Source organism: Macaca nemestrina, chromosome 1, assembly GCF_043159975.1.
Source record: "Macaca nemestrina isolate mMacNem1 chromosome 1, mMacNem.hap1, whole genome shotgun sequence".
Taxonomy (NCBI): Eukaryota; Metazoa; Chordata; class Mammalia; order Primates; family Cercopithecidae; genus Macaca; species Macaca nemestrina.
The window spans coordinates 113186037-113203548 of NC_092125.1; the positions used below are offsets into that span (position 1 = coordinate 113186037).

The following is a 17512-nucleotide window of genomic DNA, read 5'->3' on the forward strand; positions in this document are numbered from 1 at the left end:
AACCACAGTCAGAGCCTGGGTGCATCTATTCTGTGCATATTATCACAGTGCCACCCAGCTTCTGTGTTGAGGTGCACTTTTGTTGTAAGCTCACGCTCAGTGGGAAGGGAAAGGATGAATGCCAAGGGAATGTCACAAAAATACTGCCCATCTTCTCTGGGCCAAGACCCTGCAAGATTGTAATAGAGCTATGGGAGTGTGTCATGATGGAAAGTGTTGAAAACCGCTCTATTAGTTTATGACATAACCGCCATTCTTATTTTTTATTTTTATAATCGTATTAGAAATCTCTCAGTGCAAGTCTCAGAAGCTAACCTAATTGGTTCTGGAACAAGTGAACACTGGGTCGATGATGAAGGGCCCCAACCAAAGAAAGTGAAGGTGAGGTGGCCATGGTAGAACCACCATTGTCAGACATTATCTGATTACATTTCAAATTTCTGTCCTTTAGCTCCAGAGTGTCCTGAATGGGAGTAAAGAGTGATAGTCTTTATATGTTACCCAGACAATAACTATCCTAGGTTCTTTTAAACAGCAGGAATCCTTAGGACATTGATGACCTTGGGTTACCTATGTATACTCTTCAAGAATAACTCTTTAAAAATATTAAAACAAACACGTCTCTTTCCTTTAGTGTCATGCTGGCAGTAGTCAAGTCAGGAATGGTGTGTGTAGATGGCAATTCCTTCATGGCCACGTCTCTTCCTTATCCTTTATGGGTACTTCTCCTTCTATAAGAAAAGATGAAATTAAGCAGTAGAAGAAAGCCAGTGATCATTGACATTGGCAAAACGAAAGCCAGTGATCATGGCAAAACGTTGACATTGGAGGCTCCATACTTTGAGCCCAGGAAACTAAAACCATATAAAAGCAAGTGGTAGATTGAGCTGAGACTGACATGAAAAAGGAGACCATCCATCCACAGCTGTGCATTGCTGGGAGCTGGTAGAGCATGATGGTTAAGAAGACCATCGCTGGCCCTCACCCCTCCTCAGGCAGAGCAAGAGATGGATGTGTTGGATGTGAATGTCCGGGGCCCAGGTCAGCACCTGGCCTCTTCCCCTCTTCACTGGGCTGTGTCTGCCCATGGTTCCACATTGCTGTCCCTGTGTTTGCCCCATCCAGCCATATACCCCTTCCCAATTTCACAGGCTCTAAATCAGCTTGAGGAAGTGAATGCTTAAGGAATGTAGCCGTGAAGAAATTATGATAGTAACTAATCTTTAGTTAATATCAGAACTGGATTCAAATCCAAAACTCTGCCACTTAGTAGCTGGCAAGTTACTTAACCTCTTTGTAATTATCATTCCTTGTAAAATGCAGATAATAATAACCCTTTCCTCTGTGGGTTGTTGTGTTGGCATATGTGCCTTATCTACTTTCCTGTCATGTACTAAGTGTTCAGTAAAGGGTAGCTGCTTTTAAATTATCATAATTATTATTGAATAGTCTTTCCTGAGTGCTTTCTACATGTTGGGTGCTATGTTGAGTACAAGGAAGCAATGTTGAACAAGGCTTATTTTGCCTTCTCGAGAAGCTTACAGCCTGGTGGTGGAGATGGCCATGTAATACTATGTAAGCACTTAAAACAAGATCAGTTAAGCAGAGGTGAGCAGAGTATGCTTTTTAGGGCCAACAAGAAGAATTAAAGTTTACTTTCTAGTGGAGGGTAGGAAAAGTGAGAATTGGGTGCTCTGGAGATCTAAAGGCTAAAGCCTAGAGTTTGGGATGGGGGAAGGGAATTGCCTAGATGATGCAGGAAAAGTAGGCAGGAGCCACATCACGAGAGCAGTGGGAAACCAAGGCTGAGGTAATCCTCCGGAGAGGTGGAGGAGTAGGAAGAGAGAAAACAATGAGAGATAAGCAGGGTTGGTGGAGGCTCTGGACAGCTTCTCATTAGCAGTTTCTGGTGGTGGCCAGATTGATAGGGAGCGTTGTTTTCACCTTTCAGGCTGAAGATGAAGCCTTACTCTCAGAAGAAGACGACCCCATTGATCGACGGCCATGGACACAGCAGCACCTTGAAGCTGCAGACATCCGTAGGACACCATCGCTGGCCCTCACCCCTCCTCAGGCAGAGCAGGAGGTGGATGTGTTGGATGTGAATGTCCGGGGCCCAGGTCAGCACCCGGCCTCTTCCCCTCTTCACTGGGCTGTGTCTGCCCATGGTTCCACATTGCTGTCCCTGTGTTTGCCCCATCCAGCCATACACCCCTTCCCAATTTCACAGACTGTAAATCAGCTTGAGGAAATGAATGCTTAAGAAATGTAGCCATGAAGAAATTATCAACTCAGAAAGGGAAGGATTTCACATTGCTTCACGTACAGTGTGTTGAGACTAAACAGGCTGATAAAATGGGTTAGATTGTAGTAGGATAGAAAAATAATATCCCAAAGCAGAGGATAGTTAGTTAATACCTTATGAATATATCAATTGCTCTATTAATATTACATATTTTTAAATGTCCAATTAAAATAACATATCACTTAAACTTGAACAGAAAAACTTGTTTTACTTAGAGAAGAACCCCCAGCTTAAAAAGACTTGTACTTTCCCATTATTCTTTACAGAAACGATGTTATCAGAGGAAAACGTAGCAAATGTGAAACTAATAACCAGTTACTACAAGAAGTGCAGGGAATTCTTTGCCCCTAAGAGTAACTAAAATAGAGCTGTTTCAAGCTGAAGATAGGGTTAACTGCCTTCTCCTTCTTGAGTACTTTATGGAATTTTCCATTCCTACAGATGGCTGCACCCCATTAATGTTGGCTTCTCTCCGAGGAGGCAGCTCAGATTTGAGTGATGAAGATGAAGATGCAGAGGACTCTTCTGCTAACATCATCACAGACTTGGTCTACCAAGGTGCCAGCCTCCAGGCCCAGACGGACCGGACTGGTGAGATGGCCCTGCACCTTGCAGCCCGCTACTCACGGGCTGATGCTGCCAAGCGTCTCCTGGATGCAGGTGCAGATGCCAATGCCCAGGACAACATGGGCCGCTGCCCCCTCCATGCTGCAGTGGCAGCTGATGCCCAAGGTGTCTTCCAGGTAAAGAACATGAGAAGAGTCACTTGAATAATAATTCCTATGGCTCTGTACAGTTTTATCTTTTTTAAGGAACTAATATCTCATTGAATTTATTCAATCATTTGAGAGATTAGGGCAGGTATTAGAGTCATGCCTGCTAGATGGGAAAGTGGGAAGGGAGACAGGCAAACTGACCCAGCTCTATATAGGAAGATAGTGATAGAGCCAACTGCAGACAACAGCAGTCTTTCTGATTATTAGTGATAATTTGTTGTGCCAAGATGCTTCCCAAATGCATAGATTAGATGAGAGTGATACCTGTTCTGGAGCCTTTGACTTGTATCCACTACTGCTTATGGATTGGCCTGACTGTATGGGCTTCCAGCTGCTCATTGGCAGTTTTCTTGACCTGAGTTCCTATTATATTCCCTGATGCCTGTTTATCCTTACGAGGAAATCGGAAGCATTCTGAATCACCTTAGACTGTAGACTGACTGAAGTTGTGATATTTCCCCACATCCCTCTTCTTTCCTGAGGAAGTAGAAGGCTCTTCACTTTACATCGGCCATTATTTATTGAGCACGTATTTGTTTATTTATTCAATCAACAACTATTTATTGATTGATGACGATAGAATCTTGGGCACAAAGATAACAAGACTTTCCCTCCCCTCTGAGAACCTACAGTGTAGCCTCAGCTCTGATGCCCTTGTTTCTTCACTGAGTTTCATTATTTTCCTTCATCCAGGTGACTCTCTTTTCTGTATTTTCTCCTCTTCTAGATTCTGATTCGCAACCGAGTAACTGATCTAGATGCCAGGATGAATGATGGTACTACACCCCTGATCCTGGCTGCCCGCCTGGCTGTGGAGGGAATGGTGGCAGAACTGATCAACTGTCAAGCAGATGTGAATGCAGTGGATGACCATGGTAGGGATGAAAGGCAGGGATTTGGATTCTTACCTGCAAAGCATGCCTCTGAGGAGGGGGAATGGTTACATGACCCTTAAAGAACTGTCTGAGATTCAAATACATGGGAGATTCACTCATTCTTTCATTCATGCATTTATTCATTCTTCCTTTAACATGCTGAACTCAGAGATCCAAGCCAGTAGGAGATCCCTAATTAAAATGAGGGATTTTTAATGAGGGTTCTTGGACCTCAGAGCAGATACATGAAAGGTGTTCCCATGTAGTTTCCTAGGCATACCACTCTTGATTTGAGGATTTATGAGAGCTGACTTCTCTAGGAGAGTTGTGGAATATTCTCAATATAAATTCTGACATGTAATACATAGGTTTTTGTCTTCAGTATGTAACAGGGTAGATTCTGCCATGTAGGGGACATGAATACCTCATACGAGTGATCCTTTCACCTAGAGGTCTTCTGCAGGCTAGGCAGCCTGTACTGAAGTATTTCTAGAACAGAGGAAAAGGAAGAGATTACTTTGGTTTTTCCTATAGACCCCTACAGAGAACTGCTTCCTGCTGATCTCTGGGGAATTTAAAGTTTCGTTGTACAAGTCATGGTGTGTTTTTTACTAAGAGTATGATATGTCTGTTTATAAAAATGTTTCTCCCCTTCAGGAAAATCTGCCCTTCACTGGGCAGCTGCTGTCAATAATGTGGAGGCGACTCTTTTGCTGTTGAAAAATGGGGCTAACCGAGACATGCAGGACAACAAGGTACAATTTGTGGCTCTGAGTTTAAGGAGGCTCATAGCAGTGCCTCAGTTATAAGCCCCTTCCCATTTCTCCTTACAGCTTCTCTTGTGATATGTATAGACAAAGATGGAAGCAGTTTGGGCAGACACTGGGTTTGGAGAGCTTGATGAGAATATAGGGCTTGTCCAGGCATGTGTCAGGATGGAGTTCTTTTCCCTCTCAGTATTCAGCTTGCAGTAGGCTGGCTATAGATAGCTTGGTGTAACCTTTTCTGTCCCTGACATTCCTTTTCTCCAGCTGTCTCTTCTGTTCATAGTCACTTCTTTTTCTCTTGTTTTCTTTCTTTTTCCCTCCTGCTGCTGCTTTTTCTATCCTTGGATACCCTGATGTTTTCCTGTTTGATTTTTCTCCATCTGAGTTTTTTGTCCTGCTTCCTTCTGTCATTCATCTTCTCTCAGTTTTCTTCATTTTCCTTATCTTAGTCCTTTCTTGCACATGTTTTGTCTCTTATTTCTTTCACTGTTTCCCTTATTTTTCCCAGTTCTGTGCATGCCTTAGTTTTTTCTCTTCCTACCTTTCTTATTTCTAACTCCTTTTCCTATTAGAACCTTATTTTGATAAGCTCAGTACTCTTTTAAGTGAGTCTCTGGCTCAGGGGCATGCTTTATTTTATGAATTCCCAACTAAAGAGATGTTCCTCCTAAGGTGCAAAATTGTTTTTTGAGGAGAGGTGAAATAATCTTACTCTTTTTATGTATAAATCACAGATATACATTCAGTACACTGGTAGAGGCACAGCCTATCTGTGATGTTAATATTTCATCGGGGAGATAATTAGGAAAACATGTCTAAGGGGGTGATAATAAGAAAGACTGAGAAAAACTGCTATATTCTCAAGAGTGTTAACGTGTTCTGTGATGGGCCTTTTCTGTAGGAAGAGACACCGCTGTTTCTTGCTGCCCGGGAGGGGAGCTATGAAGCAGCCAAGATCCTGTTAGACCATTTTGCCAATCGAGACATCACAGACCATATGGATCGTCTTCCCCGGGATGTGGCTCGGGATCGCATGCACCATGACATTGTGCGCCTCCTGGATGAATACAATGTGACCCCAAGCCCTCCAGGCACCGTGTTGACTTCTGCTCTCTCACCTGTCATCTGTGGGCCCAACAGATCTTTCCTCAGCCTGAAGCACACACCAATGGGCAAGAAGTCTAGACGGCCCAGTGCCAAGAATACCATGCCCACTAGCCTCCCTAACCTTGCTAAGGAGGCGAAGGATGCCAAGGGTAGTAGGAGGAAGAAGTCTCTGAGTGAGAAGGTCCAACTGTCTGAGAGTTCAGTAACTTTATCTCCTGTTGATTCCCTAGAATCTCCTCACACATACGTTTCCGATACCACATCCTCTCCAATGATTACATCCCCTGGGATCTTACAGGCCTCACCCAACCCTATGTTGGCCACTGCCGCCCCTCCTGCCTCAGTCCATGCCCAGCATGCACTGTCTTTTTCTAACCTTCATGAAATGCAGCCTTTGGCTCATGGGGCCAGCACTGTGCTTCCCTCAGTGAGCCAGTTGCTATCCCACCACCACATTGTGCCCCCAAGCAGTGGCAGTGCTGGAAGCTTGAGTAGGCTCCATCCAGTCCCAGTCCCAGCAGACTGGATGAACCGCATGGAGGTGAATGAAACCCAGTACAATGAGATGTTTGGTATGGTCCTGGCTCCAGCGGAGGGCACCCACCCTAGCATAGCTCCCCAGAGCAGGCCACCTGAAGGGAAGCACATAACCACCCCTCGGGAACCCTTGCCCCCCATTGTGACTTTCCAGCTCATCCCTAAAGGCAGTATTGCCCAACCAGCGGGGGCTCCCCAGCCTCAGTCCACCTGCCCTCCAGCTGTTACGGGCCCCCTGCCCACCATGTACCAGATTCCAGAAATGGCCCGTTTGCCCAGTGTGGCTTTCCCCACTGCCATGATGCCCCAACAGGACGGGCAGGTAGCTCAGACCATTCTCCCAGCCTATCATCCTTTCCCAGCCTCTGTGGGCAAGTACCCCACCCCCCCTTCACAGCACAGTTATGCTTCCTCAAATGCTTCTGAGCGAACACCCAGTCACAGTGGTCACCTCCAGGGTGAGCATCCCTACCTGACACCATCCCCAGAGTCTCCTGACCAGTGGTCAAGTTCATCACCCCACTCTGCTTCTGACTGGTCAGATGTGACCACCAGCCCTACCCCTGGGGGTGCTGGAGGAGGTCAACGGGGACCTGGGACACACATGTCTGAGCCACCACACAACAACATGCAGGTTTATGCGTGAAAGAGTCCACCTCCAGTGTAGAGACATAACTGCCTTTTGTAAATGCTGCTGAGGAACAAATGAAGGTCATCCGGGAGAGAAATGAAGAAATCTCTGGAGCCAGCTTCTAGAGGTAGGAAAGAGAAGATGCTTTTATTCAGATAATGCAAGAGAAGCAATTTGTCAGTTTCACTGGGTATCTGCAAGGCTTATTGATTATTCTAATCTAATAATCAAGACAAGCTTATGGAAATGCGAGATGAATACAAGCCTTGAGTCCATGTTTACTCTCTTCTATTTGGAGCATAAGATGGATGCTTACTGAAGCCCAGACATTCTTGCAGCCTTGACTGTGTTTTAAGCCCTGCGGGCTTCTGCCATATCCATGAGAAGATTCTACACTAGAGTCCTGTTGGGAATTGTGCCCTGGAATTCTGCCTGAATTGACCTATGCATCTTCTCCTCCTTGGACATTCTTTTGTCTTCATTTGGTGCTTTCGATTTTGCACCTCTCCATGATTGTAGCCCTACCAGCATGTTATAGGGCAAGACCTTTGTGTTTTTAATCATTCCGGCCCATGAAAGAAACTTTGGTCTCCTTTCCCCTCCTGTCTTCCCAGTATCTCTTGGAGTCTCACGAGGTTTACTTTGGTATGGTTCTCAGCATAAACCTTTCAAGTATGTTTCTTTAGAAAATGGACATACTGTATTATGTTCTCCTGCATATATCATTCCTGGAGAGAGAAGGGGAGCAGAATATTTTTCTTCCACCAATTTTGGGGGCAGGAGATCCCTTCAAGAGGCTACACCTTAATTTTTCTTGTCTGTGTGCAGGTCTTCATATAAACTTTACCAGGAGGAAGGGTATGAGTCTGTTGTTTTTCTGTGTATGGGCCTGGTCAGTGTGACGTTTTATCCTTGATGGTCTAGTTACTATGACCCTCCCTACTTTTTTAAAACCAGAAAAAGGTTTGGAATGTTGGAATGACCAAGCGACAAGCTAACTTGTGCAAGAGCCGGCTACCCACCCACAGGTCCCCTACTTCCTACCAAGCATTCCATTGACTGCGTGTATGGAACATATTTGTCCCAGATCTGAGCACTCTAGGCCTGTTTTACTCACTCTCCCAGCATATGAAACTAGTCTTAACTGTCGAGCCTTTCCTTTCATCTCCACAGAAGACACTGTCTCAAATGTTGTACCCTTGCTCTTTAGGACTGAACTTTCCTTAGCCCAAGGGACCCATTGACAGTTGTCTTCCTTTTGTCGGATGATCAGTCTCAACTTTCTGATTATCTTGCTGCTTAAAGACCTGCTCACCAATCTTTCTTTCACACTTGTGGTCTGAGTTACTGGTATACCCAGTATGTTCTCACTGAAGACGTGGACTTTGTGTTTAAGTGCAGGAAATGGAAAGTTGGACTTGTTTTCTATGGTCCAAGACAGCCCTATAAGAAGATTGGAAAAGGAGGAACTATATAGCTGTTTTCTGCTACCATTTCTTTTCCTCTGAAGCGGCCATGGCATTCCCTTTGGCAACTAACATAGAAACTCAACAGAACATTTTCCTTTCCTAGAGTCACCTTCTAGATGATAATGGACAACTACAGACTTGCTCATTGTTCACACTGTGACTGCCCCTCACCTGAACCCACTGTTTGTATTCATGCTCTTGGCAGTTTCCTTGACTCTCTTTTAAGGGCAGAAGCATTTTAGTTAATAGTAGAAAAATAATAGTTTTCTTCCTCTTCTTCTTGGGCCGGTTAATAATTGGTCCATGGCTACACTGCCACTTTTGTCAGGTACTGTGATGCCCATGACACCTGCAAAATAAGTTCTGCCTGGGCATTTTGTAGCTATTAACAGGTGAATTCCTGACTCTTGGTTTGAATGACAGTTCTCATTCCTTCTGTGGCTGCAAGTATACATCAGTGCTTCCCACTTACCTAATATGTCTGTTGGTGGCCCCGTATGGAAACCCTGTGTGTCTGTTAGCATGATAGTTTACAAATGGTTTTTTCAGTCCTATCCAAATTTATTGAACCAACAAAAATAATTAGTTCTGCCCTGAGATAAGCAGATTAAGTTTGTTCATTGTCTGCTTTATTCTCTCCATGTGGCAACATCCTGTCAGCCTCTTTCAGAGTGTGCAAACATTTTACCATTCTAAATGGTGACTCTCTGTCCTTGGACCCATTTATTATTCATAGATGAGGAAAACCTTTCTGCATGGGCCTCTGTGGACCACAGCATTCCTGCCCTTTCCTGCCCTCCTGCCCCAGCCCCACTTCTGAAAATATCAGCTGCTGATCCAGCCACTGGATATTTTATATCCTCCCTTTTCCCTAAGCACGATGTCAGACCAAATTGCTTGTTTCTTTTTCTTGGAATACTTTAATTCGGATCCTTTGGGTTTGGAGAAAGGGAATGTGAAAGCTGTCATTACAGACAACAGGTTTCAGTGATGAGGAGGACAACACTGCCTTTCAAACATTTTACTGATCTGTTAGGTTTTAAGAACTCTTGAATTGTGTGGTATCTAATAAAAGGGAAGGTAAGATGGATAATCACTTTCTGATTTGGGTTCTGAATTGGAGACTCGGTTTTTATGAGATACATCTTTTATGCCATGTATAGATCCTCCCCTGTTATTTTTGGTTTATTTTTATTTTTATACATTCTTTCTTTGACTCCTCTTCTGCCTGCTTTTGGGGATAGGTTTTTTGTTTGTTTATTTGCTTCCTCTGTTTTGTTTTAAGCATCATTTTCTTAGGTGGGGGAGGCAGAGGTATGAGGGAAAGAGAGTCTGAGAATTAAAGATTTTAGTATAAGCAATTGGCTGTGTTGCTGAAATCCATTGTATCATCTTATTGAATTTGACAATTTGTAATTCTTGCATAATAAAGAACCAAAGGTATAATGTTTTGTTGAGAGGTGGTTAGGGATTTTGGCCCTAACGAATACAGTGAATGTATGATGACTATTTGGGAGGATACATTTATGTACCCAGAGGCCCCCACTAATAACTGGTACTATGGTTACTTCCTTGTGTACATTTCTCTTAAAAGTGATATTATATCTGTTTGTATGAGAAACCCAATAACCAATAAAATGACCGCATATTCCTGACTAAACATAGTAAGGAAAATGCACACTTTGTTTTTACTTTTCCGTTTCATTCTAAAGGTAGTTAAGATGAAATTTATATGAAAGCATTTTTATCACAAAATAAAAAAGGTTTGCCAAGCTCAGTGGTGTTGTATTTTTTATTTTCCAGTACTGCATCCCTGGCCTGGCAGTGTTACCTCATGATGTCATAATTTGCTGAGAGAGCAAATTTTCTTTTCTTTCTGAATCCCACAAAGCCTAGCATCAAACTTCCTTTTTTCTTCCTTTAGTTAGATCATAAATAAATGATCCTGGGGAAAAAGCATCTGTCAAATAGGAAACATCACAAAACTGAGCACTCTTCTGTGCACTAGCTATAGCTGGTGACAAACAGACAGTTGCTCAGGGACAAAGTGCCTTCCAACGGAAATGCGAAGTAGTTGCTATAGCAAGAATTGGGAATTGGGATATAAGTAATAATATTAATTACGCTGTTATGTAAACAATTGGTTTGTAATATTCCTTAAGTGAACTTTGCATAGAACTTAATATACAGGATTATAAAATAATATTTTGTGTATAAATTTGTTATAAGTTCACATTCATACATTTATAAAGTCAGATATTTGAACATGAATACTTGATGTTGATAATATGTATGGCATTAGCAGTCTCATATTGACCCTAGCATCTTATTTCCATTTTCCATTATTTTGCAGAAACTTATCAATCACACATGCATTATTATAAATGGTAACAGTATTTTTTTAAATGACTTGAAATCTTAGGATATGCTTCTGCTAAGCAGATAAAGGAGCCTTGTTCAAGATCTGCACACTTAAGGTTTTAACGTAATTTAGCATTAATTGATTATGTTCAGAATGTTTTAATTTTATATAAAACATATTTAAGTCTTCATACTGGGTTTTATAATGGTGGAAGAATAAAATGAATTTGAGAGCTAAGGAATGATCACCTGTGCAGGCTGGCCACTCAGAGCTCAAGTTGCCACTTGCAAACTATTTGGGAACTAAATTGCTCAATGAAAACCTGCTTCAGTGGATCCAGGCTGCAGGCCATTGGGTGGCTGACCACATCCGGCCCCTGCAATTATAAGTCTTGAATGCTAGCCTTTGATTTTGCGGGGAGAACTCAGGACACTCCCAAATGTGAAAGCCAAAAAAGGAGAGTAGTGCTGAAGCCAAGTGTCACCCTATCACAAAGCTGGAGCACTAGGCTTGGACACTAGACCATGAGCATGCCAGGAGAGGGGCTAGTGCCTCACTCATGCAACTAAAAAGCTTCACGACCCAAGGAGAGGGGCTGCTTCCTTTCTCAGAACAACCTCCTTAATGCCCACATGCTTTTCAGGATGTGGGCAATGGGGGAACTGCGAGCCCGTTACTGCCTCTGCCACTATGCCTTTCAGCCACAGGGTATATGAAGTGTGTGTGTGTGTCGTGTGTGTGAAAGAGAATACAACTTTTCCTTCTTTTGACTTAGCACTTAGCAAAACACATTTAAAATATTTGTACCAGTCAAGTCCCAACCACAAAGTTGGGCACACTCAAATTAGGATACATCAAAGAGGGTGATTTACAAAGGATTAATTACAAAAGTGTATGCAATGTCAGGGACCAACACACAGTAATGCAGAAACCCTTAGCATCAGCAGAGCTATTTCCACTTCTGGGCCCAAAAGACCAAGAGAAGTCACTAGGACCTGGAAGCAGAATCCTGTAGAGCAGGGGTCCCCAACCCGCGGGCCACTGACTGGATACCTTAGCCTATTAGGAACCGTTAGGAACCGGGCTGCACAGCAGGAGGTGAGCGGCAGGCAAGCAAGCATTACTGCCTGAGCTCTGCCTCCTGTCAGATCAGCAGTGGTGTTAGATTCTCATAGGAGCACGAACCCTATTGTGAACTGCATATGTGAGGGATCTAGGTTGCACACTCATGATAATCTAACATCTGATGATCTGAGATGGAAGAGTTTCATCCCAAAACCATTCCCTGGCCCCAGTCCATGGAAATACTGTCTTCCACAAAACTGGTTCCTGGTGCCAAAAAGGTTGGAGACTGCTGCTGTAGAGCAAGCTACCTCAAGAAGAGCTGTGACTTCCTTCAAAGCACATAGTGGGCCTTAAGCCGTCTCAGAAAGAAGCTAGGGAATGAATGAATACCCTGATCTAATTCGCCTCACTGGGCTTTCTGTTTGCCGACTCCAAGTGGAAGCCTGCAAATATGGGAGCTGTTGATTATAATCTATCAATGTAAGTCAACTTTCTGGCTGAGAGCTTGGTGGAGAAGGAAAGAGAGTGAATTTGAAGGGGCAAACATATCACTATCTAAAATAACATTCTCCCTCCAACTATATTTCTGAGAAATTTCCACTGGTATCCTGTTACTGATGTGTCTAGGCAGAAAGCATAAAGTTAAAAAAAAGTATATATTTAGAATCCTGACTTCTTTTTCTGATTTAGTAGTGTGTTTCTTCACTACTTTGGCTTTGAGTATTCAAACTGAAGACAGTCATCGGCAGTGGGATGGATAAATTCTGGCACATTCATTGAAATGAATGCTATGCATAAATGAAAAAGAGCAACTTGCAACAACACGAAGTATATTCATCAAAATAATGTTGAGCAAAATAAGCCAGACACAAGTAATTCTGTATGATTCCATTATATAAGTTTAGGAAAAACCAACCAATAGTAAATAGATAATCTGAACAGTGGCTACTTTTTGGGAGAAAGGTCTAGACTGAAGTGAGGGAAATAAGAATCTTTCTGGAGTCTGAAAGTATCTTGACCTGGGTATTGATTACATGAGTGTATACATACATAAAACTTCACGTAAAATTTAACTTGACATTTATGCGTTTGACTTATGTAAATTATACTTCAATAAAATGTATCTACAATAACTTAAAGAAATGTACAAGCATCTAATATTAGAATTCATAAAATGTTGATATTTTGTACTTATTTCAGATTTTTGAAGATGCATAATGCTTATGGCTTAAAACTCCTATATTTCATCCTCTAATTCCATTTCTCTTCCTGTTTTTTCCTTCCTCTTTCCCAGTTAGTTATTTGTATAAATTTGGTCTGTGGGGATTATTTTCTTCTTGAAAACATTGTTATTTGCACTAGTTGGTCCATGAAAAAAGTCTGTTTTCAAATGCAATTGTATAAAATGTGGGACTCCATAATTGTGAATTTAATTGACTGAGTGAGACAAGCCAATGGCGTCAGCTTGCAAGGCAGGAGTTGTGGGCTCCAGCTGAGTAATTCATACTCAGCTGAGTCATGGCTGCCATTTGGCACCACTTGGTGGCACTTGTGTGCCTCAGCATAAATATATGTGGGATTGATTCTGGACTTTGTAACCTGGCTGAGAATTTCAAGAGCTTCAAAAGCCTTATTGTAAAACATCACCTGTCTATTTCACATGCCTATTTGAGAAAATTTAGGCTGGGCAAGCACTGAGATGTAGGGACCCAGTCCTGTTCCTCTGTCATGCAATTATCTCACATTTCTCTGTCTCTCTGCTTTTTCTCTCTTCCATGACCCCTTTTCCTTGCCTCCTAGGAAAGGTTTAAGAAAGTGGATTTGAAGACCACTTTCAAACCACTAATCATGTTACATCGGAATCTGTGTTACTGTGCTTAGGTTTTACAATTAAAACTAGGGTTTTACATATAATAATTAGAAAGGAGGTTAATATGACTATATACCTGGACAACTGAAGAAAACAGAACTACCATAAACTATTAGGGATTCAGTAAATAAAATGATGTAAAACCAATTCACAGAAGAACCATTTGGAGGATGTAATTGAAAAGAAGACCACATTTACAATAGACCACACGTGCACACGCACACACAGCCACACACCCCAATAACTTAAAAAAAATTCAAACCCAGTGGAGGGGCTTCAAGATAGCTAACTAGAGGCATCTGGTACTTGTGTTTTCTACAAAGAAAAACAAAAATAGCAAGAAGATAATCACACTTAAAATAGATCATCTAAAAGAGAACACAGGAATTCAACAGAAAAGTGACCGGAAACACCTAAGGCAAAGAAAGAGAGAAGTGAGGCAGCCTGCTCAGCCATGACTAGCTGGGAGCCCAGAGAGGCTCCCCAATGTGGGGAAAGGGTAAGTGAGAGATCCCCAGCAGTCCACATTCCCACTGCAGATTCTTGCAATCCTAACCATGAGATATCTCCTCGACCCTTGAGGACCTTAAAACTAACATAGGAAGCTGCCTGAAGCCCCTACAACTCTACTGCTCCACGAGGGGAGCTCACGCTGGGTCCCGCACACACCACCCCTGGCAAATCCTAAGCAGCTACTACAAGGTTCCATTTTGAGGGTCCATCCCTCAGCAGACTGAAACCTGTCATTAGGCCCAAAAGCCTCTGCATCTCCATATCCTGGGTCCCCCGTTGACATCCTCCACCCAATTCTACTGCCAGGCCCAAAGTGTAAGCCATTGGCTGTGACACTGCCCACCCCCAGCAGTTGGCCACCACACATTTACAAGCAAACTAAGGACAGGCTACCTCATGCACATCTTCCACTTAGGACCAAAGCATGCACTCCCCAACCACCTGCCCATGGTTGCTGCCACTGAAAACAACCCTGCCCCCTAGCAGCAGGGTCACAGGGCATCTGCTGCCACCCTCACCCAAGCGTTCTTCCAGGGACCTGGTATATTGGTCAGAGTTCTCCAGAGGGACAGAACTAATAGAATATATGTATATATGAAAGAGAGTTTATTAAGGAGAGTTGATTCACGCGATCACAAAGTGAAATCCCGCAATAGGCTGCCTTCAAGCTTAGGAGTTAGGAACCCAGTAGTGGCTCACTCGGAGTCCCAAAGCTCAAAAGCAGGGAAGCTGACATTGCAGCCTTCAGCCTGTGGGTCAAAGGCCTGAGAGTCTGCAGCAAACCACTGGTGTAAGTCCAAGAGCCCAAAGGCCGAAGAACCTGGAGCCTGATGTTCAAGGGCAGGAAGCATCCAGCACAGGAGAGACAGATGAAAGCCAGAAGACTCAGCAAGTCAGCTTCTTCCCCTTTCTCCCAGCTGCTTTCTGTAGCTGTGCTAGCAGCTGATGGGATGGTACTCACTTAGATTGAGGGTGGGTCTTCCTCTCCCAGTCCACTGACTCGAATGTTAATCTCCTCCGGCAACACTCTTACAGACACACCCAGAAACAATACTCTGCATCCTTCAATCCAATGAAGTTGACAATGTTAACCATCATATCCATGATCACTGTGCCCCTGTCTACCACAGCTAGCGCCTGCACACACTGCCAGTGGGTGTTGAAGACAGGCCTGCCTCGCCCAGCTGTGCCTCTTCCCACAGTGCCCAACCATACTGTCCAGGAGCCTGGGGATCACCCTGCCTCATCCACCACTTTTGGCATGTGAGCACTCCTTCCAGGAGCCTAAGGATGGGCCATCCAACCTGCTGCTACCACCACAGCTGGCACCCACCTGCATGCGTGACCTACGGGCTTCAGGACTGGCCCAACTAGCAAATTTCAGCCCCTGCCAACCCCAGTGCAGACTGCTCGGAAACAAGAAGGCTGTCCCACTACTGCTACTGCCATCATCTATGCCATGCTCACTGTGCAGGGGCCCAAAGACCCATCAACCTATCCAGCCCACCACTGCCACTGCCAGCACCAAAGCAAGCCATTTGGAGGCCCAAGAACCAGCCTGTCTAGACCTGCTAACACTGGTGCCAGTGCACATTTCCCTGGGGCTCAACAACAGGCATTCTCAGCCTACCACTGCCACCACTGGGACACAAGGACTGGCCCATTTTGTGTCCCCATCCCTAGCAGAATGTCACCACAGCCTCCACTAACAACCACACCCTAAGCCGCTGCTATTGATGCTAGCTACAGCCAAAGAAGTCATACAGAGACTACACTACTGCATGCACCTGGAATCAAAGCCAAAGTGCCCTACACAACCAATACCATAGATACATCCTCAGAAAAATGTCCTCCCTTATGAAATCAAATTCACAAAATTGGAATAAGTGATTGTTACACCAGATGTGCAGATATCAGTGTAAAGACACAAGAAACATGAAAAAGCAAGGAAATATAGCATCTTCTAAGGAACACAATAATTCTCCAGCAAAAGATTCCCATAAAAAAGAAACTTACAAAATCCCAAAAAGGAATTCAAAATAACGATGTTTTAAAGCTTAGTGAGATACAGCAGAACAAAGTAAACAATACAAAGAAATCAGAAAAGCAATTCAGGGTATGAATGAGAAATTTACCAAAGAGATAGAGGTCATAAATAAAAGAACCAAACAGATTCTGAAACTGGAAAACTCATTGAATGGAATTTAAAAATATATTCAAAAATTTCGATAATAGACTAGATCAAGCAGAAGAATTTCAGAACTTGAAGACAGATCTTTTGGAATAACCCAGCCAGACAAAAATAAAGAAAAAAGAATTTAAAAGAATGAGCAAAGCCCACATGACACATAGCACACTATTAAGCAACCAAATGTTTAAATTTTTGGTGTCTCAGAAGTGAGAGAAAATATAAGAGATCGAAAACCTATTTAACAAAACAATAGCTGGAAATTTTCCAAGTCTAGCAAGAGATTTAGACATCTAGATAACAGGAAACTCATAGATCTCCAAATAGATACAATTTAAAAAGGTCTTCTCCATGGCCCATTATAGTCAAACTGCCAAAAGTCAAAGACAGAGAATTCTAAAAACAGCAAGAGAAATGTGTTTAGTCACTTATAAGAGAACCCCCATCAGACTAACAGCACATTTCTCAGCAGAAACCTTATAGACCAGAAGATAACTAGATTATATACTCAAAGTGTTGAAAGAAAAAAAAATGCGAACCAAAGATACTATACCCAAAAACTTATTTATAAATGAAAGAGAAATAGTCTTTCCCAAATAAGCAAATGCTGAGGGAATTCATCACCACTAGACAAGTTCTACAAGAAATGATTAAGGAAGTTCTATACCTGGAAACAAATGGATGATATCCACCATCATGAAAACACATGAGTGTATAAAGCCCACTGGTAGAGCAAACACACAAATAAAGAAAAGAAAGGACTCAAATGTTACCACTAAGGAAAATCACCAAACCACAATAATAAACGATAAAAGAGAAAGAAAGGAACAAAGGATATACAAAAATCTTGAAATCAATTGATAAAATAAAAACAGGAATAAGTCCTCACATATCAATAATAATCTTAAATGTAAGCAGATTAAACTTTCCATGTAAAAGATATAGACTGGCTAAGTGGATTAAAAAACAAAATAAAACATGCTCCAACTATATGTTGCCTTCAAACATAGTGAAAGTATTCTAGCTTGATGCGTAAACTAACCAAGG

At 42.8% G+C, this 17512-nt stretch overlaps 1 protein-coding gene across 3 annotated transcripts in view; it reads left to right on the forward strand.

Annotated features, from left to right (window-relative positions):
- Window positions 1-10244, forward strand: part of LOC105479059 (notch receptor 2) — a 189885-nt gene extending 179641 nt beyond the window's left edge. For all 3 annotated transcript variants that reach the window (XM_071069751.1, XM_011736858.3, XM_011736856.2), the window contains exons 29-34: window positions 285-381; window positions 1952-2120; window positions 2747-3048; window positions 3809-3956; window positions 4614-4711; window positions 5625-10244. In XM_071069751.1, coding sequence (XP_070925852.1) covers window positions 285-381; window positions 1952-2120; window positions 2747-3048; window positions 3809-3956; window positions 4614-4711; window positions 5625-7013 — 2203 coding nt within the window. In that variant the 3' untranslated portion in view covers window positions 7014-10244. The remainder of the gene's footprint in view (window positions 1-284; window positions 382-1951; window positions 2121-2746; window positions 3049-3808; window positions 3957-4613; window positions 4712-5624) is intronic.
- The last annotated feature ends 7268 nt before the right edge of the window (window positions 10245-17512 follow it).